Raw genomic sequence first — 24,591 nt, 5'->3', positions numbered from 1 at the left:
AACCTCAATCCCAGGAGTGTGAGCTGGCCACAGGTAGGGTGAGGTATATCATTAAGGATACATCATGAGAAGAAGGCATGAGATGTGGAGAGGACAATGGAAGCTACATATGACGAGAAGCAACAGGCGAAGGAAAGAAGAAGGAGGTATTAATAGGCCCACATAGTGAAATCAATCTACACACATGGCTACAAAGTCAAATACACACCGAGCACCTTCACATCTGTTTTATTAACAATATTTAAAATGAACAATACATTTGAAGAAGCCATTAAGGGTGGAAGAGAGGCTGCTGAGCACAGCATCCTGGATGTGGCCTTCTCAGGGTGTGAGAAGCAGGCTTTGCTCCCACCACTAGCTCTTCACTTTGCCTTCAGTTGGTTTCGGGGTGTTGTGTATCTGACTCTGGCCCCCAGTCCACTGTCCATCTGCTTCACCATTTACATTATCATTCGTTGAGAAACTGGCGGTCCCAAACCTGTGTTACAGGAATAACAAATATGTTAGAAAGATGTCATGAGAGATAGAAAACAAAGAGGGGTAATGCTGGCATATTGTTCTCAATATTGAAAACAGAAGATAGAAAAGGAATCAAACCAAGCACACATTCAGTGAGCAAACATGAAGCGAGCACAAATGCAGAGAGCACACATGCAGAGAGTACACATGCAGAGAGCACACATGCAGCGAGCACACATGCAGAGAGCACAAATGCAGAGAGCACACATGCAGAGAGCACACATGCAGCGAGCACACATGCAGAAAACACATGCAGAGAGCACATGTGCAGCTAGCACACATGCAGAGCACACATGCAGCGAGCACACATGCAGAAAGCACAAATGTATCGAGCACACATGCAGAGCACAAATGCAGAGAGCACACATGCAGCGATCACACATGCAGACAACACATGCAGCAAGCACACATGCAGCGAGCACACATGAGGGGAGCACACATGCAGAAAGCACGCATGCAGAGCACACATGCAGCGAGCACACATGCAGACAAGCACACATTCCGAGAGCACACATTCAGAGAGCACACATGCAGACAATCACAGATGCAGACAAGCACACATGCAACAAGCACACATGCAGAGAGTACACATGCAGCAAGCACACATGCAAAGAGGACACATGCAAAGAGCACATATGCAAAGAGCACACATGTAGACAATCACACGTGCAGACATACACACATGCAAAGAGCAAACATGCAAAGAGCACAAATGTAGACAATCACATATGCCGACATGCACACATGCAACAGGCACACATGCAGCAAGCACACATGCAGCGAACACACATGCAAAGAGGATACATGTAGACAATCACACATGCAGACAAGCACACACGTAACAAGCACACATGCAGCAAGCACACATACAGCAAGCACACATGCAAAGAGGACACATGTAGACAATCACACATGCAGACAAGAACACATGCAGACAAGCACACATGTAACAAGCACACATGCAGCAAGCACACATACAGCAAGTACACACGCAAAGAGGACACATGTAGACAATCACACATGCAGACAAGCACACATGCAGACAAGCACACATGCAGCAAGCACACATGCAGAGAGCACACATGCAGACAAGCACACATGCAGAGAGCACATATGCAGAAAGCCCACATGCAGAGAGCACACATCCAGAGTACACATGCAGACAAGCACACATTCACAGAGCACACATGCAGATAGTACACATGCAGACAAGCACACATTCAGAGAGCACACATGCAGAGAGCACACCTGCAGACAAGCACACGTTTAGAGAGCACATATGCAGAGAGCACACATGCAGAGAGCACACATGTAAACAAGAACACATGCAGAGAGCACACATGCAGAGAGAGCACATGCAAACAAGCACACATGCAGAGAGCACATGTGCAGAGAGCACACATGCAGACAAACACACATGCAGAGAGCACACATGCAGACAAGCACACATGCAGACAAGCACACATGCAGAGAGCACACATGCAGAGAGCACACATGCAGACAAGCACACATGCAGACAAGCACACATTCCAAGACCACACATGCAGACAAGCACACATGCAGAAAAGCACACATTCCAAGAGCACACATTCAGAGAGCACACATGCAGAGAGCACACATGCAGACAAGCACACGTGCAGAGAGCACATATGCAGAGAGCACACATGCAGACAAGCACACATGCAGAGAGCATGTTAACTACAAAAGAGGGTATTGCTTACTGGCACACTTCACAGTGCCCTTTGCATCTTGTACACGCTAGTTCCCTGTAGAGTGTAGTCACTTGATGTAACTTTGTCATCAGTTTCCCCCTTCACGTAATATAAACCCCATGACTCTGCTGTGCCAACAAATGAAACGTGGGTTGCCGTGCTAGCTGTAAACCCCTTGAGAAAGACATCTAATTGAAAGTTTTCATAAACTACTCTCCTCCCTGTTTAAGATCACAGGTGACACATTTCACATGCATTCTCTGTCTTCTGTCCTGATGAAGGTTCTCTAATATAATTAATCAATCAATCAGAGTATTTGTAAAGTGCACTACTCACCGGTGAGGGTCTCAAGGCGCTGAGGGGAGGGGGTAATGATGAAATGATACCAGAGAGTGGATAGGTTAAAGATTTGTATAAAATCAGCCCTCATTAGGTAGATACATGTAAACTATCCGTTTCACTATACACAATACAGAGTCATCACATCTTTTCCCAAAAGTACCACAGATCCACAGGCTGTGTTGTGCCATTATTCAGCTAGCATTCTTCGACATATGTTTAGGGTGTTTAATTTGAGAAGGTGATGTATTAAAAAATGAAATCATTCAATTTCCGATATTTTAAAATGATTGAAATCCTTCCAGATAAGGCAATGACCGTGAAAGGGGCCACACTGGAATGGCTTTGATTTTTCAACTGGCTGATGATGTATGAAGTACCATGAGGCTTCATATCACTAAATGCATCCTTAATCTGTGAAAATGCATCATGTTGGAATTACTCTACATAACATTATTTTTCTAGCTCCTCAGTGATATCCTTAGTCGCATTGCAACCCTGATCCAAGTTTTAGTTCCAGACATGACAAGAGAACACCAAGTCAATGGGTGTGCCAGAATGCCATGACACTGCAGACCCCAATAAGGCTTTGCAAGATGTCAAAACAAACCAAGAACTGTGATTTATTCATTGAAATCCCCAAACATTCCCTTTGAAAAGTATTAATGTAGTTGTCATGGTAACCCCATGACTCCCTGAGACCTGGGGCCTTAGAGGGTTGTGGAAACAGAACAGAAACTAAGTGAAGCCTAACGATTCCTCTTTACTTCCTGTTGGATTTGACCCTCTCTGCAGGGTCATCCCATAACCTTTTGCCTTTAACCCTCCTGTTGTGCTAACTTCAATGTTTGGTGGCTTAAACACATGTCTAGCTAGGGCTAAAGTGCTTGCACTCTCTCCTTTAAAAATTGTAAAATTGGCTAACACCCAATTGGCACATTTAATTTACTTATAAGTCCCATGTGAAGTGGTACTACGGGTATTCAGGGCCTGCAAATGAAATGCTACTAGTAGGCCTGCAACACGTATTGTGCCTCCCACTTGAGTAGCTTTTTAAGACATGTCCAAGGCCTGTCATTGCAGTTCGTCTGTGTAGTTTTAAAGGGTCATTTAGACCTGGCAAAATAAACCCTTAGCCAGGCCTAAGCCTTCCTTTTTAATACATGTAAGTCATCTCTAAGGTAGGCCCTCAACAACCCATAGGGCAGGTTGTATTGTATTTTAAAAAGTTGGACATGTATTCTGAAGTCTTACATCTCCTGGTAGTGAAAAACTTTGAACTTTGTTTTTCACTATTGCAAGGGCTTCCTCTCCCATGGGATAGCACTGGGTCACCATGTTACATTTAATACGTGTTAAAGTTCGTTTGAGAGTAGGTAAGATTCTCATGTTTGGTGTCTGAATATTTATCATTTAAAATGCCTTTTAATAATGAACTCAGATTTTGAGTGACAGTTATGAAAATGCCACTTTTAGACATTTGTTTTTTGCATGAACTAACCCTTTGGTGCCTGCAGCCTGTTTTCTGAGTCACGTGACTAGTTGTAGTTGGCAGATGGCCTTTGTGTATTCCTCCCAAACTGCCATACAATAGAGACGTTGGGTGTTGGCACAATGGGCCATCTTGACTTGATCGGAGGGGCAGAGCTGTCACCTGTTACATTTGCACTTTAAAGACCCTCACTCTAGCCTGTTATGATTGCACACAGACTGGGGCCAGGGCAGGTGTGCAGGCATTGGCAACAGGTATACAAATAGGACCCTCGGATCCACTCTTTAGTTCTCTCCTGTAGCAGTAGTTGTAATAGCAGTAGTAGCAGTAGTAGTAGAGGTAGGAGTAGTAGTAGCAGTATTAGCAGCAGTAGTAATAGTAGCTGTAGTAGAGGTAGTAGGAGTAATAGTTGCAGTAACAGTAGTGGTAGTAGAAGTAGTGGTAGAGGAACAAATAGCAGTAGTACTAGCAGTAGTAGTGGCAGTAGTATTAGTAGTAGTAGTAGTAGTAAAGATAGTAGTAGCAGTAGTATTAGCAGTAGCAGTAGTAGCAGCTGCAGCATTAGTAGTAATAGTAGTAGTGGAAATAGTAGAGGTAGAAGTAGTAGAATCAATAGTATTAGTAGTGGTAGTAGAGGCAGGAGTTGTAGTATTAGTAGCAGCAGTAGCAGCATCAGTAGGAGCAGCAGTAATACAAATAGTAGTAGAGGTAGTAGGAGCAGTAGTAGGAGCTGTAGCAATAATAGCAGTAATAGTAGTAGCAGTAGTAGGAGCGATAGTAGTGAAGGTAGTAGTAATAGTAGCATTAGTCATAGCAGCAGTAGTAATAGTAGTAGTATTACCAGTAGTGGTAGCAGTGGCAGTAATAGTAGTAGTAGCAGCAGTAGCAGTAATCATTACAGTACTGGTATTATAAGTAATAGTTGAGGTAGAAGTAGTAGTAGTAAAGGTCATAGTAGTATTAGTAGTAGTAGAGGTAGTAATAGTAGTAATAGTAGCAGTAATACCAAGAGTAGTGGTAGTATGAATAGCTGTAGCAGTAGAAATAGTAGTAGTACTAGCAGTAGTAGTAGAACTAGTAGTAGCAGCAGTAATACAAATAGTAGTAGTAGCAGTAGTAGCACCAGTAGTAGCACCAGTAGTAATAGTGGCATTAATATGAGTGGTAGCAGTAGAGGTATTAATAATAGGTGCAGTAGTATTAGCTGCAGTAGTAATAGTGGTAGTAGTAGCAATGGTGGTAATAGTAGTAGTAGAAGCAGTAGCAGTAATAGTTATGGTAGTGGTATTACAAGTTGTAGTGGTAGAAATAGCAGTAGTAGTAAAGGTCATAGTATTAGTAGTAGAGGTAGTAATAGTAGCAGTAGCAATAGTAGTAGTGGTAGTTGAGGTAGTAGTAGTAGTAGTAGCAGTAATACCAAGAGTAGTGGTAGTAGAAATAGCAGAAGAGGTAGAAATAGCAATAGTACTAGCAGTAGTAGTAGCAGCAGTAGTAGTAGTAGTAGTAGAGGTAGCAGTAGTAGCAGTAATAGTAATCCAGCAAAGCGCCACAATAACGCTGTTGTGGAAACGAGCCAACCGCGGTGTCGTTAGGCGGGCAGGGACTGCACACTTTCTTGTAGATGTGGCCGGTTGTGTTTAAGTTTCATGCAACCCCTCTTTTAGACCAAAGCAGGTCGGCACATAAGAGAATGGGAGGGGGTCACTGGGATTATTTGCAGTAATATTAGTGAGCTGCTTCTGTGTTAAACCTTGAAAGCATTTCACTATCCATGAGTATTCGATATAAACATATTTAGCATGTGGAATAGTCTGCCTGTGGACTGTCAGTGACCTGGCCAAAGAACACATGAAAGAGGTGACGCTGGATCATATATTCAAAGTTGTTCTGGGCCCACCAAACCCTTAAGATGTCCTTGTCTGTCTCCATCACCATGAGTCTTGGCTGATGACTCCCTGTGTAGGACTTCTGGCACCTCCTAGACACAATGAAGAGCACTGCGTAGTTTCTGACCCCCCTCCCCAGCCCCCCACCACACCACCTCCACATCCTGGATCCAGGACAGCAGGAGCAGCACCTGTAATCCTGGTCCAGTGTACTGAGACAAGTCCCTTCAGAAGTAATCAAAGTGCAGATGTCCCTCAGGCTCGGTTGGTCTGGCTTCCAGTCTGGAATACTGAGTACAAGGATATGTGAAACTGGCAGCCAACAATTACCAACTATGTTTCAAGAAGTCAACCCACATCATAGTTTTCGGGTCTGATCCTAAAATTATTGACTAACCTCTCATTGCGTGATCTCGATAGATGTCACGCAATGGTTGCCTTGGCCTTTCAACTGAGCCATGACCAGGAAGCCTGACCACCATATTTAGTGGAATCTGTTGGTCTTTGGAGGAGAGAGTTGAGCTGTGACGATGTGCTTCGGTTTTACAAGAGGTGGTAATGTCCTCTTATGGCATTCCAGGCCTTAGGCCCATTGTAACCCATGGGATAGTGATAGACTGAAGTCCCAAAAAGAGCAGATTAAAATAGCAGAAACAAAATGGCCTAACCATCCCTGCCCAGAAGGCAAGGAAATCTGTGTACTTTTCTGCTACAAACACATGCCACTCTGAAGGGCAACAAATTGTTGAGAAGCCCCTCTTGACTTACATCAGTGTCTCTCCCATGCAGTTGGGTGAGACCAGCATCTAGCACTGAGACTGCACTCACATCTGCTCCCCAATCTAGACTTACCTGAATGTCTCTCCACTCCATCAGGGGAGACGAGGATCTAGCACTGAGACAGCACTTATATCTGAAGCCTTCTCTAGACTTACACAAATGTCTCACCCTGCAGTCAGGTGAGATCACAATGTGACACTGAGACAGCACTTACATCTGCAGACCCCTAGAATTACATGAACGTCTCACCCCTGCAGTCAGGTGAGAGTAAGATCTGACACTGAGAAGGCACTTACATCTGCAGACTTCTCTAATCCTACTGAAGAACCCTAATAAAGGTGACACTGGTCCTGGGTTCTGGTGTTCCAGTCAAGGGAGAACCTGGTCTGGCAGTTCAAGCTGCTCTAGCCACCGTACCCTGTATACGGAAGACCTCGGCTGGAGGAAGACCCTTCGCCTACCTCGCGGCAAAGAGCTGGAACACCTTTCCTCTTCATCTCAGGCAGTCACCATTGTTACCTCAATTCAGGAAGGACCTTAAGACCTGGCTCCTCGACTGAAGCACAGAGGACCAAAGCCGCATAGCGCCTTGAGACCCTTGCGGGTGAGTAGTGTGCTTTTATAAAGTATGATTGACAGATTGATTCATTGAGGTTCATCATCGACTGCAGTCTTCTCCCAGAACAGCAAAAACATTTGTTATAAACCTATCAGACATGCAGAAGGGTCAGGCGTTTCTAAGGGTTTGGCAAGCGATCCCACAAGGTTACACTTCAAGTGACCACCTAGTTTCAGAAAATGTTCAGGTCAGTTTCCACTTCTTGGTCAGAGGCAGCAGGGTCTTCTCTGCAGGAAATCTGTGGGGAGGTCACCCGGTCCTCACCAAATACTTTAATTTCTCATCACTTACTGTTAATCTTCAAAGTATTTCCACAATTATTGAACTTGTGGTAAACATTCTATTGCCCTAGCTGTACATTTGAGCTGTATCTCTGGAGTGGATGGTGGTGGGACCTTCTGTTTTGTGAGTTTTGTCTACAAGATAAGTGTCCTGAAGGTAACACACCTTGTCTTGGCATAAGTAACGGCTCTGCCTGGACATCCATTGTGTTGCTTGTGTCACTGTGTCCTCAAGGTGCAGGTTTTGTTGTTGAGGGTGTCATTAGTACTGAGGCAGAAGGAGGTTTAGATGGTTCTACTTAGCGTTCGAGGGACGGTGATGTGAGGGACCCTCAGACCCCAGTGGTATTTAACCCTCCTCATGAAATGGACGCAGAGATCCTGTTTTGCACTTCATCTGGACCGTGTGTGCTCTTTACTGCTATTTGCTGTACGCATAACAGGTTTTTTTAATAAAGACTTCTCTTTATGCAGATAATTCTAAATGAAGTGTAGTTGTCGAAGTGGGAGGGATCAGATGGGCACGACAACCCCATACTTTTTAATTTAAGACAAATGTTCCCCTACTTTTGGGAAAAGAGCTCCGTTCCAGAATGGTTAAGTCTGAGAGTTGACGTGGTTGGGCTGAAATGTAAGGCAGGGAGTCTGTGAAACCGAGGAGGGGCAGACGGCTAAACAAGCCTTCCTGCCAGGGGACTGCTGCCTGAAACAAATGTGCATAACTGGTTAATCTGCAAATGTAAAGGGTGCCTGGAAGCCAGAATTGGCTTTAAATGATGGAGCCACTTGAAGCTTCCTGGCGACACAGATTTATTCTTTTTGGGTGGTATTGCAAGGGAGTTACCAGCTCAGATGTGAAGTGTGGCTGTTAATGGACAGTTATAAAAAAATGTACTATGTACAGTCTGGATGTTACCAAAATGTAGATTTTTGAGCCACTTTATCTTCAATGTTTTTCTACATTTAGTAGCAATATATCTAAAACTGTGTGTAATCCAATTTTAAAATAATGACTTACATATTCAGTGCCTTCTGCCACTGGCTGGGGCCTCGTAGCACTAGACATACACAAGTCACTGTTCTCCGCTGCACCACCCAGGAGTCAGTTCAGTGGCTCTCTGGTTACACACAGACCTCTGCAGAGCATTAACTAACAGGATTTGTGGTGTACGGAAGCTCATTTCCCACTGATTAACCTGACATGAATTTATTTCTTATTTAACCTGTGCCATATTTTGTACGTAGTTACTTGAAGGTGAAAGACTGAGAAAAGTTAGAGAATGTTTAGTTTTTTAGCCACGCCTTTGACCCCACCCCCACGCTCACTAACCACGCCCCTTTGCACACAGCATCAAGGGTCCCATACTTGTTTTAATGCGCTTCAACCACTGATGAAGTGTATGTTGATAATACGAAGATATGTGCTGATATGCGGGTTATGATGAAACATGGGGCAGATTCAAGAGCCCCTTGAGCCATAATATCCCCACATTAGCATCATTTTTTTATGCTAATGTGACAATATTATGGTAAAAACGCTGCGCAAGATTTACAAAGTCACGCAATACATGCATTGCACCACTTTGTAATCCCTTGCGCCACATTATGCCTGCACCAAACATAATGTATGCACTGGGGGCGTTCCCCCGTTAGAGGGGCTGAAAAAATGGGCAAAGAAATCTACAAGATTTCTTTGCTTCATTGTTTTCGGCATTTTTAAAGCCTGCTCAGAGCAGGCGTTAAAAGGGGGCACACCACTGTTTTCAAAGCACCCCTAGGAACTGTTCAGGGTTAGCGTCACAATTTTGGCACCAACCCTGACCGGAAAGAGTCACATAGAGCTATCCAGACAAACCACAGTTAGTGCTGTCAGTTACCTGCAAAGGGGCAAGTACAGAGCTATGGATCAAAGCGCTTCGAAGCCAGAAGTGAGCAGTACAGAGACCCTGATGCATGCAAGACTCAGGGACACGTCATCCATTTTTTTTGCAGTTTTCTATAGCGCTAACTCGTCCGAAGGCATTGAAGCGCTTTACATGAGCACCAGTTACGTAACACAAAGACACATTCATTCTTCGTGGGCAGATTAAGTGATTTTCCCAGAATCACAGGATGCTGAGCCGGCGCCGGGATTCGAGCCTGGTTATAATACGGAGTAGGGGGATCGGCTCCACCAAATGGGCAGCTCTCCCACCCACACATCAGTGCCCCCCCCCCCTCACCGTGAGCTCTTCCAGTCCTCTGTCAGGTTTCCCACGGGCTCTCTCAGGATCCAGGTGGTTCTCAGGGTTGGTTCTCCATCAGGCTTTGTGTAGCACTGCCCTGCCAGCATGGTGATGGTGGCTGCAAGAGAGGGGAGCAAGGCACGGTGAGAAAAGGGTTTAATAAAGTGATACTTGTGTCCAGCTGCTAGTCCGATCTCACACATCTGAGCTTGATTTCATTTGCCATAATGAAGAAAATAAAGCTTTGGTGAAATAGAATATTTGCCTAAGATCAGATATTCTAAGCGGAGAAGCCGGGATTTATCCAAGTTTCCTGGTCTGACTTTATATAAATCACCCAGTAAATGAATATCGATTTGTCTTTGTAGGAAAGTACCATCTTGCCTGGCATGTTACCCCCATTTTTCACTGTATATATGTTGTTTTAGTTGTATGTGTCACTGGGACCCTGGTAACCCAGGGCCCCAGTGCTCATAAGTGTGCCTGATTGTGTTACCTGTGTAGTGACTAACTGTCTCACTGAGGCCCTGCTAATCAGAACCTCAGTGGTTATGCTCTCTCATTTCTTTCCAAATTGTCACTGACAGGCTAGTGACCATTTTTACCAATTTACATTGGCTTACTGGAACACCCTTATAATTCCCTAGTATATGGTACTGAGGTACCCAGGGTATTGGGGTTCCAGGAGATCCCTATGGGCTGCAGCATTTCTTTTGCCACCCATAGGGAGCTCAGACAATTCTTACACAGGCCTGCCACTGCAGCCTGAGTGAAATAACGTCCACGTTATTTCACAGCCATTTTACACTGCACTTAAGTAACTTATAAGTCACCTATATGTCTAACCTTTACCTGGTAAAGGTTAGGTGCAAAGTTACTTAGTGTGAGGGCACCCTGGCACTAGCCAAGGTGCCCCCACATTGTTCAGAGCCAATTCACTGAACTTTGTGAGTGCGGGGACACCATTACACGCGTGCACTACATATAGGTCACTACCTATATGTAGCTTCACCATGGTAACTCCGAATATGGCCATGTAACATGTCTATGATCATGGAATTGCCCCCTCTATGCCATCCTGGCATTGTTGGTACAATTCCATGATCCCAGTGGTCTGTAGCACAGACCCTGGTACTGCCAGACTGCCCTTCCTGGGGTTTCACTGCAGCTGCTGCTGCTGCCAACCCCTCAGACAGGCAGCTGCCCTCCTGGGGTCCAGCCAGGCCTGGCCCAGGATGGCAGAACAAAGAACTTCCTCTGAGAGAGGGTGTGACACCCTCTCCCTTTGGAAAATGGTGTGAAGGCAGGGGAGGAGTAGCCTCCCCCAGCCTCTGGAAATGCTTTGTTGGGCACAGATGTGCCCAATTCTGCATAAGCCAGTCTACACCGGTTCAGGGACCCCTTAGCCCCTGCTCTGGCGCGAAACTGGACAAAGGAAAGGGGAGTGACCACTCCCCTGACCTGCACCTCCCCTGGGAGGTGTCCAGAGCTCCTCCAGTGTGCTCCAGACCTCTGCCATCTTGGAAACAGAGGTGCTGCTGGCACACTGGACTGCTCTGAGTGGCCAGTGCCACCAGGTGACGTCAGAGACTCCTTGTGATAGGCTCCTTCAGGTGTTAGTAGCCTTTCCTCTCTCCTAGGTAGCCAAACCCTCTTTTCTGGCTATTTAGGGTCTCTGTCTCTGGGGAAACTTTAGATAACGAATGCATGAGCTCAGCCGAGTTCCTCTGCATCTCCCTCTTCACCTTCTGATAAGGAATCGACCGCTGACCGCGCTGGAAGCCTGCAAACCTGCAACATAGTAGCAAAGACGACTACTGCAACTCTGTAACGCTGATCCTGCCGCCTTCTCGACTGTTTTCCTGCTTGTGCATGCTGTGGGGGTAGTCTGCCTCCTCTCTGCACCAGAAGCTCCGAAGAAATCTCCCGTGGGTCGACGGAATCTTCCCCCTGCAACCGCAGGCACCAAAAAGCTGCATTACCGGTCCCTTGGGTCTCCTCTCAGCACGACGAGCGAGGTCCCTCGAATCCAGCGACACCGTCCAAGTGACCCCCACAGTCCAGTGACTCTTCAGCCCAAGTTTGGTGGAGGTAAGTCCTTGCCTCACCTCGCTGGGCTGCATTGCTGGAAACCGCGACTTTGCAAGCTACTCCGGCCCCTGTGCACTTCCGGCGGAAATCCTTCGTGCACAGCCAAGCCTGGGTCCACGGCACTCTAACCTGCATTGCACGACTTTCTAAGTTGGTCTCCGGCGACGTGGGACTCCTTTGTGCAACTTCGGCGAGCACCGTTTCACGCATCCTCGTAGTGCCTGTTTCTGGCACTTCTCCGGGTGCTACCTGCTTCAGTGAGGGCTCTTTGTCTTGCTCGACGTCCCCTCTCTCTGCAGGTCCAATTTGCGACCTCCTGGTCCCTCCTGGGCCCCAGCAGCGTCCAAAAACGCCAAATGCACGATTTGCGTGTAGCAAGGCTTGTTGGCGTCCATCCGGCGGGAAAACACTTCTGCACGACTCTCCAAGGCGTGGGAGATTCATCCTCCAAAGGGGAAGTCTCTAGCCCTTGTCGTTCCTGCAGTATTCACAGTTCTTCAGCCTAGTAAGAGCTTCTTTGCACCAACCACTGGCATTTCTTGGGCATCTGCCCATCTCCGAGTTGCTTGTGACTTTTGGACTTGGTCCCCTTGTTCCACAGGTACCCTCAGTCAGGAATCCATCGTTGTTGCATTGCTGATTTGTGTTTTCCTTGCATTTTCCCTCTAACACGACTATTTTGTCCTTAGGGGAACTTTAGTGCACTTTGCACTCACTTTTCAGGGTCTTGGGGAGGGTTATTTTGCTAACTCTCACTATTTTCTAATAGTCCCAGCGACCCTCTACAAGGTCACATAGGTTTGGGGTCCATTCGTGGTTCGCATTCCACTTCTGGAGTATATGGTTTGTGTTGCCCCTATCCCTATGTTTCCCCATTGCATCCTATTGTAACTATACATTGTTTGCACTGTTTTCTAAGACTATACTGCATATTTTTGCTATTGTGTATATATATCTTGTGTATATTTCCTATCCTCTCACTGAGGGTACACTCTAAGATACTTTGGCATATTGTCATAAAAATAAAGTACCTTTATTTTTAGTATAACTGTGTATTGTGTTTTCTTATGATATTGTGCATATGACACTAAGTGGTACTGTAGTAGCTTCACACGTCTCCTAGTTCAGCCTGAGCTGCTTTGCTAAGCTACCATTATCTATCAGCCTAAGCTGCTAGACACCCTATACACTAATAAGGGATAACTGGGCCTGGTGCAAGGTGCAAGTACCCCTTGGTACTCACTACAAGCCAGTCCAGCCTCCTACAGTCTTCCCTTGTGTTAAGGCTCCACGGGGTCCTTGTGTACAGGCGCTGCGGGGAGGAATGTTTCTCTGCCTTACCTGCCTCTAGGTTCGGCCTGTAGTTCGGGTCCATCACTTACAGACATTATTATATTGACTGCAGCTCTTAAGGTGCGTGCAGTCACATTGTGAGGTCAGTAGACGTGACCTGCACCTGCCCCTCCACATCCACCTCCATGAGATGCTGACGTCAGTAGACGTGACCTGTACCTGCCCCTCCACATCCACCTCCATGAGATGCTGACGTCAGTAGACGTGACCTGTACCTGCCCCCTCCCCATCCACCCCCATGAGATGCTGACGTCAGCAGAAGTGACCTGTACCTGCCCCCTCCACATCCACCCCCTTGAGATGCTGACGTCAGCAGAAGTGACCTGTACCTGCCCCCCTCCCCATCCACCCCCATGGGATGCTTTATGTCAGCAGAAGTGACCTGTACCTGCCCCCCCCCCCATCCACCCCCATGAGATGCTGATGTCAGTAGAAGTGACCTGTACCTGCCCCCCCTCCCTATCCACTCCCCAGGAGATGCTGACGTCAGCAGAAGTGACCTGTACCTGCCCCCCCTCCCCATCCACCCCCATGAGATGCTGATGTCAGTAGAAGTGACCTGTACCTGCCCCCCCTCCCCATCCACCCCCATGAGATGCTGACGTCAGCAGAAGTGACCTGTACCTGCCGCCTCATGTACCTTCCAGGAGATGCTGATGCAGAAGTAACTGGTGCATTCCTTCCCCCCCCACCCGCCCCCATGAGATGCTGATCTCAGCATAAGCCACCTGTGCCCCCTCCAAACCCCGTGAGATGCCAATGTCAGTAGCAGGCAGATTGCGCCCCCTCTTACACACACACATCCCCGTGTCCACGGTCCGGCACCTCATGTTTGGGGGATTTCTGGTCCGGGACTGTCCTTTGTAAAGCGCTCTGCCGCTTCTGGGAGCTAGAGCAACGGTAACAAACATCCCAAGAAGAGGAAGAAGAGGTAGGCGGGGAGGGAGTAGAAACAGGGAGAAGGGGGCGCAGGAGGGGCGTGCGCCTCCCACAGCGCGGAGAAGACATAGCGCCGCGCAGTACTCACGTGCAGCGCTGTTCTTGACCGTCACTCCGAAGGTTGGGTTGTCGCCCTGCTGCTGGTATCCAATCAGCACAGACGTCGGGGCTTTGCTGGATGACTGGTAGGTGCCGGTGATGATCCCGTTGACCCCAAGGCGCATGGTCATCAGGGTGCCATGTTCACTCTTCCAGGACCCCCCAAGGCTGCACTGGAGGGAAGAGACGAGTGTGAGGTCACTACAGACCACAAGAGGTGCAGAGAGCACCAGCCAATCACAGTCACATCTTCACACCTCGACCCTCCAACAGGAACATGACTCTATCAACAGGCTAGTCCACCACACAGCAGGGTGCCATGTTCACTCCTCCAGGACCTCCCGAGGCTGCACTGGAGGGGAGAGGCGAGTGTGAGGGCACTACAGACCACAAGAGGTGCAGAGGGCACCAGAGAGCATCAATCACAGTCATATCTTCACACCTCGACCCTCCAACAGGGGCATGACTCTATCAACAGGCTAGTCCACCACACAGCAGGGTGCCATGTTCACTCCTCCAGGACCCCCCGAGGCTGCCCTGGAGGGAAGAGGCGAGTGTGAGGTCACTACAGACCACAAGAGGTGCAGAGGGCACCAGCCAGTCACAGTCACATCTTCACACCTCGACCCTCCAACAGGGGCATGACTCTATCACCAGGCTAGTCCACCACACAGCAGGGTGCCATGTTCACTCCTCCAGGACCCCCCGAGGCTGCCCTGGAGGGAAGAGGCGAGTGTGAGGTCACTACAGACCACAAGAGGTGCAGAGGGCACCAGCCAGTCACAGTCACATCTTCACACCTCGACCCTCCAACAGGGGCATGACTCTATCACCAGGCTAGTCCACCACGCAGCATGGTGCGAGTGACGTCATGGTCATACCAACAGGCATAGGTCACAAACATCAGGAAATGCATGACGTTATTGTCATACCAACAGGCACAGCTCAGGGCACAAGTCCTAAAATAGAAGTGGGGGCACAAACCAAGCAGGACATTATGCAAGTGAGATCATGGCACCTGACAGCATATGACATCACACACAGAATCACAGGAAGTGACATCACAATCCATGACCTCACAGGAAGTGACATCCCAAGAAGTGGCATCAGATCTTAACACCGCACACATGTTTAGCAGGTCTATCGTGAGTACACGTGACCACATGACAATATTTAACTAATGATATTTTGTGTCGGGGTTGTCACAACCCTGACTCAAAATCTGGGCCTCAACTTAGAAAATGTATTTTTTAAAACTCTGACACAAAGAAATTGTCAAGAAGGGGAAACGTAGCAGTAAATTTCTTCTGCTTAATTGGTTGCAAAGTCTGCATTTTAAAATATCTGATGGGGTTAAGGCACCCGCTGCAGAGACCTTTGTGTTCCAACTAGATCTCAGCCAGTACTGATAACGGTAGGATAGCTCTGGAGGTTACACATTTGCTGCAGGGATCTCTGCAGCGCACAGTCCCAGTGTTGAATTAAAGTAGCAGAGAGGGTTAGAGTGTCTTCTGCAAAGCACATCATGTAACATGCAGGGGACACATGTGCATTGTATGTAGCAGGTAAGTGGGTTACTGCTTTTAACACAGAGATCCTTTTGTTACTCGCAGTTCATTAATTGTGATCCTTCTATTGAGCACAGAGAGCTGTGAAGGACATGTGGCTACTACACCTTGTAACCCTCAGTGTCTTACGTAACACATCCTGTGCTATGATTTACACACATGATTTATTGTCAACGCATAATATGTACGTGTGATGTGAAGCGCTCTGACATCCTGCATTGGCATGATCAGCACAATAGATCTTTAAAAGAAATAAGATCAAATCGTGATATTTGCATTTAGGTGTCCGCCCCTCTCGCCTCATAGCCCCCAATCGGGATACTCTAAAAGTTTGCCCTTAACTTCGGCCTTTGTTATGGGTCCAGCTGGAATCTGATAAGGCCCTCCCAACTTCACCCTGCACGCTGCTGCTTGAAGGAAAGCAGGCACTGCCAAGTGTGTCCCAGGGTCTGAAACTTACACCTGGACAAGTTTAACATGATTCTGTGCGCCTCAACCTCATGGCAGGGTAGACTGGGGGATACCCTGTGAAAATAGTGGGTAGACGCCGTCTACTTGCGTGTACTCCCGACTTGTGCCCTGCATTGCTCACAGACACAAGGAAATGCATGACGTTATTGTCATACCAGCAGGCAGAGTTCACAGACATCACAACACGCGTAAAGGTCTATTTCTGCCAGACCCATCTTTTTTATGGTCTGTCTCAGCTGTACTAACCTTTGTTATGGTTTATCTACGCTATACACATCTTTGTTATGGTCTGTCTCAGTTAGACACATCTTTGTTATGGTCTGTCTCAGCTGTACTAACCTTTGTTATGGTCTGTCTCAGTTAGACACATCTTTGTTATGGTCTGTCTCAGCTGCACTAACCTTTGTTATGGTCTATCGCAGCTAGACACATCTTTGTTATGGTCTATCTCTGATACTCATACCCTTGTGGCAGCATTTCCTCCATACAGGCACTGGCAGCCAGGAGGCTGCAGGAAGTGACAGGGCTTGCCACTAGTGTGTCTCTAGTTGGGGAGAACAGGGAGAACTAAGCAACTAAGAGAATACTTTACAGAGAGGACTTTACAGCTGGAGGAGAATGAACACTGGGAGAATATTGGCAATATAAAGTTAAAGAGTGAGGACCAAGCAGAGAACCTGGAAGGCACCGGCGCAGAGTGTGGTCCAAGGTTAATGGGCAGCAAATAACATGGAGTTACCTTTGTTGTGGTCTATCGCAGCTAGACACATCTTTGTTATGGTCTGTCTCTGCTGTACTAACCTTTGTTATGGTCTGTCTCAGCTAGACACATCTTTGTTATGGTCTGTCTCAGCTGTACTAACCTTTGTTATGGTCTATTGCAGTTAGACACATCTTTGTTATGGTCTGTCTCAGCTGTACAAACCTTTGTTATGGTCTATCGCAGCTAGACACATCTTTGTTATGGTCTATCACAGCTAGACACACCTTTGTTATGGTCTGTCTCAGCTGTACTAACCTTTGTTATGGTCTATCGCAGCTAGACACATCTTTGTTATGGTCTGTCTCAGCTGCACTAACCTTTGTTATGGTCTATCGCAGCTAGACACATCTTTGTTATGGTCTATCTCTGCTACTCACACCTTTGTGGCAGCATTTCCTCCATACAGGCACTAGCAGCCAGGAGGCTGCAGGAAGTGACAGGGCTTGCCACTAGTGTGTCTGTAGTTGGAGAGAACAGGGAGAACTAAGTAACTAAGAGAATACTTTACAGAGAGGACTTTACAGCTGGAGGAGAAAGAACACTGGAAGAATATTGGCGATATAAAGTTACAGAGTAAGGACCAAGCAGAGAACCTGGAAGGCACCGGCGCAGAGTGTGGTCCAAGGTTCATGTGCAGCAAATAACATGGAGTTTTTGGTTTAAAATGCCAAAAGTGTCTGCGTGGTCCCGTGCTAAGCTAATATCCCTGCCTGCACTGTTTGACCTTAGACAGGTCCCTTTATCTTCCCATGACCACAATCCCTTGCCTACATAGACTTTGCAGCTAGCAGAGAGATTTCCTGCAGTAATCAGAGATGAGCATTTACACTAATGAGGTCATTATGACCCCGGTGGTCGGTGATAATGTGGTGGTAGTACTGTCACATTATGACAGCCAACCCGCCAATATACCATTCCGACCGCCATGGCGATAGCAGCTGCTGGGCTGGAGATAACAATCCCCAGCCCGGCAGCCGCTATTGTACCACCGCAACACCATGAAAACCATGGCAGTAGCCCCTACCAGTGACAGGGAATTCCTTTCCTGGCACTGGTAGGAGGCTCAACCAACCCCCAAATACTCCCCAGTTGCCCCTAAACCCCCTCCATCCACATTCTCCCCTTCCAATCCTCCACCCCCATTCACGCACACTTGCAGACATGTTCCACGCATACACACACTCACTCACACAGGCATACACACATTCATTCATGCATGCAGCCATTCATTCTCTACACATCCGTGCACACATTCACACTGACACGCAGGCACGCATTCATATTTCCATTCATACACGCATTCTCACACATGCATAAACCCACCCAAACAATACTACACACACAGTTGCATTCACGCACACCCACACACATTCATGCACACAACCCCCCCCCCCACACACACACACACACACAACACCCTCCACCCCCCTCCCCTGTTGGAAGCCCAGCTTACCTGCATCCAGAGGGTCTTTTGGCAGGGAACAGGATGGGGCGCTGCTACTGCCAGTAGAGCCCGCCAGCAGAACGCCGCCATGCCGTATTATTTGTCATAATACGGCTGGTGGCGGTCTACTTGCACGGCGCAGCTGGTGGTCGCAGCGCCACCATAACCCCTCCCGCCAGTATGGCCACAGATGGATTTCCTCCCTTCTTATGGCGGAAATCCAGCTGTGGTCATAATTTGGCAGACGGATGTTAGCAGCGGTGACGGTCTTTTGGCGCCTGTTGCCGCGGCGGTAGGCAGCATTTGCCGGCAATCTTAAAATAAGGGTCTGAGGCTTGTCACCTTACAGGCTCCTAGGAAGGATTACAAATTTAATATAATTTCAATGTATCTTACCAGTCCATGGGCAGAATCAGCGATAGCCACTAGGAGTACCAGTGCAATGATCCCGGAAAGGCAGCGGAGAGCCATGGTGCTATCAAGGAAGAACATTCATATGCACTGTGCCACTTTCTTATATACCTCTGCATGTGACATAAGCCACCAAAACATGTCGACTTCCTATAAAAATATGAGTAATACCCTGTTGCAACATGTTGTTAAAACCAGATGATCCACACCCAAGGAATGTTTCATCATATCAGGGCGGAGGATGTATCCTCAACATGGTGTTTTTCTTCGAAATCATGGTTTAAGAGGATGAGACTGACCACCTCCAAATAATGAGCTCTTATCGTGGTGGTGACAGCATAATAATGTATAAAACGGGGCTGTCCCACTTTACACAAGTGCGCTTCCTTAACACAGAAACCTACACACTGATGAATCATCACTGCTCCACCCTTCCCCACACACGAGCAATGAAACTTGGAATCATTATTCTTTGGCGTGGCCCATGCGGGTACCATGTAGTGCAGTGCCTACTTGGCAGAGCATCATACGCACACTGAGAAGAACCTTGCACAAGGCAAATTTGTTGTATAGAAGTAGGGTGGACAAGATTATCTCCACAGATGCTTAAAATGAGATTTATTTTTTCCTCTTTTATTCATGGGATTCTGTCTTCTTCCTAACCACAGTGTGAAGTTCTGTTGAAGAGCAGTAGGAAGTATGATAATTGGTTATTGCTCTTGCAGCATGTTAGAAATAGGGTCTCTAGTTGGCAGAGGAATCCACCCTTGTCCAAGTAGGGACCGCAATCCTAGTCAGGGTAAGTCACACACAATCCAAATTATCCTGTGCCCACCCTCTAATAGCTTGGCAGTGAGCAGTCAGGCTTAACTTAGAAGGCAATGTGTAAAGTATTTGTGCAATAATTATACAGTAACATAGTGAAAACACCACAAAAATATACCACACAGATTTAGAAAAATAGAATATTTTTATTTCAATAAAATAAGGTCAAAACAACAGCGATCCAATAAGCACAAGTTGAAATATCACTTTTAAAAGGTTTAAAAGAGTCTTAGGGGGTCATTCTGACCCCCGCCGGCGGCGGAAGCTGCCCGCCTGGCGGGAACCGCCAGAAGACCGTACCGCGGTCAAAAGACCGTGGCGGTCATTCTGACTTTCCCGCTGGGCTGGCAAGCGACCGCCAAAAGGCCGCCCGCCCGCCCAGCGGGAAAGCACCAGCAACGAGGAAGCCGGCTCCGAATGGAGCCGGCGGAGTAGCTGGTGTGCGACGGGTGCAGTTGCACCCGTCGCGATTTTCAGTGTCTGCTAGACAGACACTGAAAATCAATGTGGGGCCCTGTTAGGGGGCCCCTGCAGTGCCCATGCCATTGGCATGGGCACTGCAGGGGCCCCCAGGGGCCCCACGACACCCGTTCCCGCCAGCCTGGTTCTGGCGGTGAAAACCGGCTGGCGGGAAGGGGGTCGGAATCCCCATGGCGGCGCTGCTTGCAGCGCCGCCGTGGAGGATTCACAGGGGCAGGGGAAACCGTCGGGAAACCGCCGGTTTCCCTTTTCTGACCGCGGCTTTACCGCCGCGGTCAGAATTGCCCTTGATGCACCGCCAGCCTGTTGGCGGTGCATCCTCCAACCCCGGCCCTGGTGGTCCATCACCGCCAGGGTCGGAATCACCCCCTTAATCATTTGAAATAAACAGTTGTCTCTTTGTTACACACAGTACCTGGTATGCGTAAAAAATACCAACGCACGGAGACTGCAGAGGAGGAGATGCGTGAAAAAATAAGGTGTACATCAGATTTTCAGACGATGCGTTGTTTCTTTACACATTGCAAGGGGCTTGCGTCGTTTTTCGGTGTGAAGTCTTGGTTCCACACTGTGATGCAGGGATATTTTGACACCCAGGGACCATGTGAAGAAAATCCTTGATGCGCTGAAGAAGGCACAGGCACTGCGTCGATCTGGTAGGTGATGCATTGAATTTTCCATTGCAAGGCAGGCACTGCATCGAATTTCCTGTTGGGAAGTCGTGGCCTTGTCGTTCCAGTCCGCGGTGCGTCACTTTTTGACGCAAAATAAATGTCCTAAACAGATTAAGTCTTTTTGGCCCTCAGACTTCAGACAACCAGGAGACAAGTACAAACCAAGCCCTTGGAGAGCACCTTTGGGGAAGGCAGAGTCCTTCTCAGCAAAGTCAGAGCTCAGCAGGGCAACAGCAGGGCAGCAGTCCTTTTCAGCAAAGTAGCCCAGATGAGTCCTTTGGACAGCCAGCAGTTCCTCTTGACATGATGCAGGTGTAGGTCCAGAAGTGTCTGAGTTGATGGGGTCAAAGACCCAGTTTATATGCCCACAAATGCCTACAAAGTGAGGGAGACTTCAAAGAGTGATTTTGAAATGCACAAGTTCCGACTTCAGCCCAGTCCTGTCTGCCAGGGTCCTAGTGGGGGATTGATCAGTCTATTGTGTGAGGGCAGGCCACTTGCCTTTGTAATGTAAGTGTCAGGTCCTCCACCCTTCCAGACCAGGAAGACCCATTGAATATGTGTGAGAGGAGCCTCTTTTTGCATGGTTAGCCCACACCCTTTGCCTGATGTTGATGTGTTCTAGAAGTTGGTAGTGCCCAAGGCCCCTGCTAACCAGGTTCTCTGGGCTATATTGCTTTCCCTAAAACGGTTGTGATGCTTGGCACAATTGGTTATACTCTTAAATACCATTGTAAATTCCTAGTAAATGGGTACCCCAGTACCCAGGGCGAGGGATATTAAGAGTAGGCACCTGGGGGCAGCAGCACTGATTGTGCCACCCCCAAGGGCCCTGCACCCAGATGCACCCAGCATTGCCAATGCAGGCTGAGTGTACTGGGGCAACCCTAAAAAGATAAACTCGACATGGCACACTCGATGTGTGCCCTGTCCACCATACACTGCATATGTTATGGGTAAGTCACGCCTCTAGCAGGCCTTTCAGCCCTAAGGCAGGGTGCACCTGTAGGAGGCTGGACTGGCTTGTAGTGAGTACCAAGGGGTACTTGCACCTTGCACCAGGCCCAGTTATCCCTTATTAGTGTATAGGGTGTCTAGCAGCTTAGGCTGATAGATAATGGTAGCTTAGCAGAGCAGCTTAGGCTGAACTAGGAGACGTGTGAAGCTACTACAGTACCACAAGTGTCACTTGCACAATATCATAAGAAAACACAATACACAGTTATACTAAAAATAAAGGTACTTTATTTTTATGACAATATGCCAAAGTATCTTAGAGTGTACCCTCAGTGAGAGGATAGGAAATATACACAAGATATATGTACACAATACCAAAAATATGCAGTATAGTCTTAGAAAACAGTGCAAACAATGTGTAGTTACAATAGGATGCAATGGGAACACATAGGGATAGGGGCAACACAAACCATATACTCCAAAAGTGGAATGCGAACCACGAATGGACCCCAAACCTATGTGACCTTGTAGAGGGTCCCTGGGACTATTAGAAAATAGTGAGAGTTAGAAAATTAGCCCTCCCCAAGACCCTGAAAAGTGAGTGCAAAGTGCACTAAAGTTCCCCAGAAGACAAAGAAGTTGTGATAGAGGAATAATGCAGGAAAGACACAAACCAACAATGCAACAACTGTGGATTTCCAATCTAGGGTACCTGTGGAACAAGGGGACCAAGTCCAAAAGTCACAAGCAAGTCGGAGATGGGCATATGCCCAGGAAATGCCAGCTGTGGGTGCAAAGAAGCTTTTATTGGACAGAAGAAGCTGAGGTTTCTGCAGGAACGAAAAGGGCTAGAGACTTTCCCTTTGGTGGACGGATCCCTCTCGCCGTGGAGAGTCGTGCAGAAGTTTTTTCCCGCCGAAAGAACGCCAACAAGCCTTGCTAGCTGCAAATCGTGCGGTTAGAGTTTTTGGACGCTGCTGTGGCCCAGGAAGGACCAGGAGGTCGCAAATTGGAACAAGAGGTAGAGGGGACGTCGAGCAAGACAAGGAGCCCCCTCAGCAGCAGGTAGCACCCAGAGAAGTGCCAGAAACAGGCACTACAAGGATGCGTGAAACAGTGCTCACTCGAAGTTACACAAAGGAGTCCCACGTCGCCGGAGACCAACTTAGAAAGTCGTGCAATGCAGGTTAGAGTGCTGTGGAACCAGGCTTGGATGTGCACAATGGATTTCCGCCGGAAGTGCACAGGGTCCGGAGTAGCTGCAAAAGTCGCAGTTCCCAGCAATGCAGTCTAGCGAGGTGAGGCAAGGACTTACCTCCACCAAACTTGGACTGAAGAGTCACTGGACTGTGGGGGCCACTTGGACACAGTTGCTGGATTCGAGGGACCTCACTCGTCGTGCTGAGAGGAGACCCAAGGGACCGGTAATGCAGCTTTTTGGTGCCTGCGGTTGCAGGGGGAAGATTCCGTCGACCCACGGGAGATTTCTTTGGAGCTTCTGGTGCAGAGAGGAGGCAGACTACCTCCACAGCATGCTCCACCAGGAAAACAGTCGAGAAGGCGGCAGGATCAGCGTTACAGAGTTGCAGTAGTCGTCTTTGCTACTTTGTTCCAGTGTTGCAGGCTTCCAGCGCGGTCAGCAGTCGATTCCTTGGAAGAAGGTGAAGAGAGAGATGCAGAGGAACTCTGATGAGCTCTTGCATTCGTTATCTGAAGTTTCCCCAGAGACAGAGACCCTAAATAGCCAGAAAAGAGGGTTTGGCTACCTAGGAGAGAGGATAGGCTACTAACACTTGAAGGAGCCTATCAGAAGGAGTCTCTGACGTCACCTGGTGGCACTGGCCACTCAGAGCAGTCCAGTGTGCCAGCAGCACCTCTGTTTCCAAGATGGCAGAGGTCTGGAGCACACTGGAGGAGCTCTGGACACCTCCCAGGGGAGGTGCAGGTCAGGGGAGTGGTCACTCCCCTTTCCTTTGTCCAGTTTCGCGCCAGAGCAGGGCTAAGGGGTCCCTGAACCGGTGTAGACTGGCTTATGCAGAATTGGGCACATCTGTGCCCAAGAAAGCATTTCCAGAGGCTGGGGGAGGCTACTCCTCCCCTGCCTTCACACCATTTTCCAAAGGGAGAGGGTGTAACACCCTTTCTCAGAGGAAGTCCTTTGTTCTGCCATCCTGGGACAAGCCTGGCTTGGCCCCAGGGGGGCAGAAACCTGTCTGAGGGGTTGGCAGCAGCAGCAGCTGCAGTGAAACCCCAGGAAAGGCAGTTTGGCAGTACCAGGGTCTGTGCTACAGACCACTGGGATCATCGAATTGTGCCAACAATGCCAGGATGGCATAGAGGGGGCACTTCCATGATCTTAGACATGTTACATGGCCATATTCGGAGTTACCATTGTGAAGCTACATATAGGTATTGACCTATATGTAGTGCACGCGTGTAATGGTGTCCCCGCACTCACAAAGTTCAGGGAATTGGCTCTGAACAATGTGGGGGCACCTTGGCTAGTGCCAGGGTGCCCTCACACTGAGTAACTTTGCACCTAAACTTTACCAGGTAAAGGTTAGACATATAGGTGACTTATAAGTTACTTAAGTGCAGTGTAAAATGGCTGTGAAATAACGTGGACGTTATTTCACTCAGGCTGCAGTGGCAGGCCTATGTAA

At 48.0% G+C, this 24,591-nt stretch overlaps 1 protein-coding gene across 1 annotated transcript; it reads right to left on the bottom strand.

Annotated features, from left to right (window-relative positions):
• Positions 1–212: 212 nt before the first annotated feature.
• LOC138252369 (avidin-related protein 4/5-like) lies at positions 213–19,116 on the bottom strand. The gene is made up of 4 exons (XM_069205731.1): positions 18,978–19,116; positions 14,325–14,508; positions 9,851–9,971; positions 213–478 (listed from the first exon to the last, which is right to left on the bottom strand). The coding sequence occupies exons 1-4, from the start codon at positions 19,071–19,073 to the stop codon at positions 355–357; spliced, it is 525 nt and encodes a 174-aa protein (XP_069061832.1). The 5' UTR covers positions 19,074–19,116; the 3' UTR covers positions 213–354.
• Positions 19,117–24,591: the final 5,475 nt, after the last annotated feature.

This window comes from Pleurodeles waltl, chromosome 1_2 (assembly GCF_031143425.1).
Source record: "Pleurodeles waltl isolate 20211129_DDA chromosome 1_2, aPleWal1.hap1.20221129, whole genome shotgun sequence".
NCBI classification, from domain to species: domain Eukaryota; kingdom Metazoa; phylum Chordata; class Amphibia; order Caudata; family Salamandridae; genus Pleurodeles; species Pleurodeles waltl.
Note: the sequence above shows the minus strand (reverse complement) of the source record. Positions and strands in the feature narration are given on the sequence as shown.

Coding starts and splice junctions, on each gene's coding strand:
- LOC138252369 (XM_069205731.1), bottom strand. CDS start 19,073: ATGTTCTTCCTTGATAGCACCATGGCTCTCCGCTGCCTTTCCGGGATC. Junction 9,972..14,324: donor GGTCAAGAACAGCGCTGCAC/GTGAGTACTGCG, acceptor CCTCTCTTGCAG/CCACCATCACCATGCTGGCA. Junction 479..9,850: donor GAGGACTGGAAGAGCTCACG/GTGAGGGGGGGG, acceptor CCTGTAACACAG/GTTTGGGACCGCCAGTTTCT.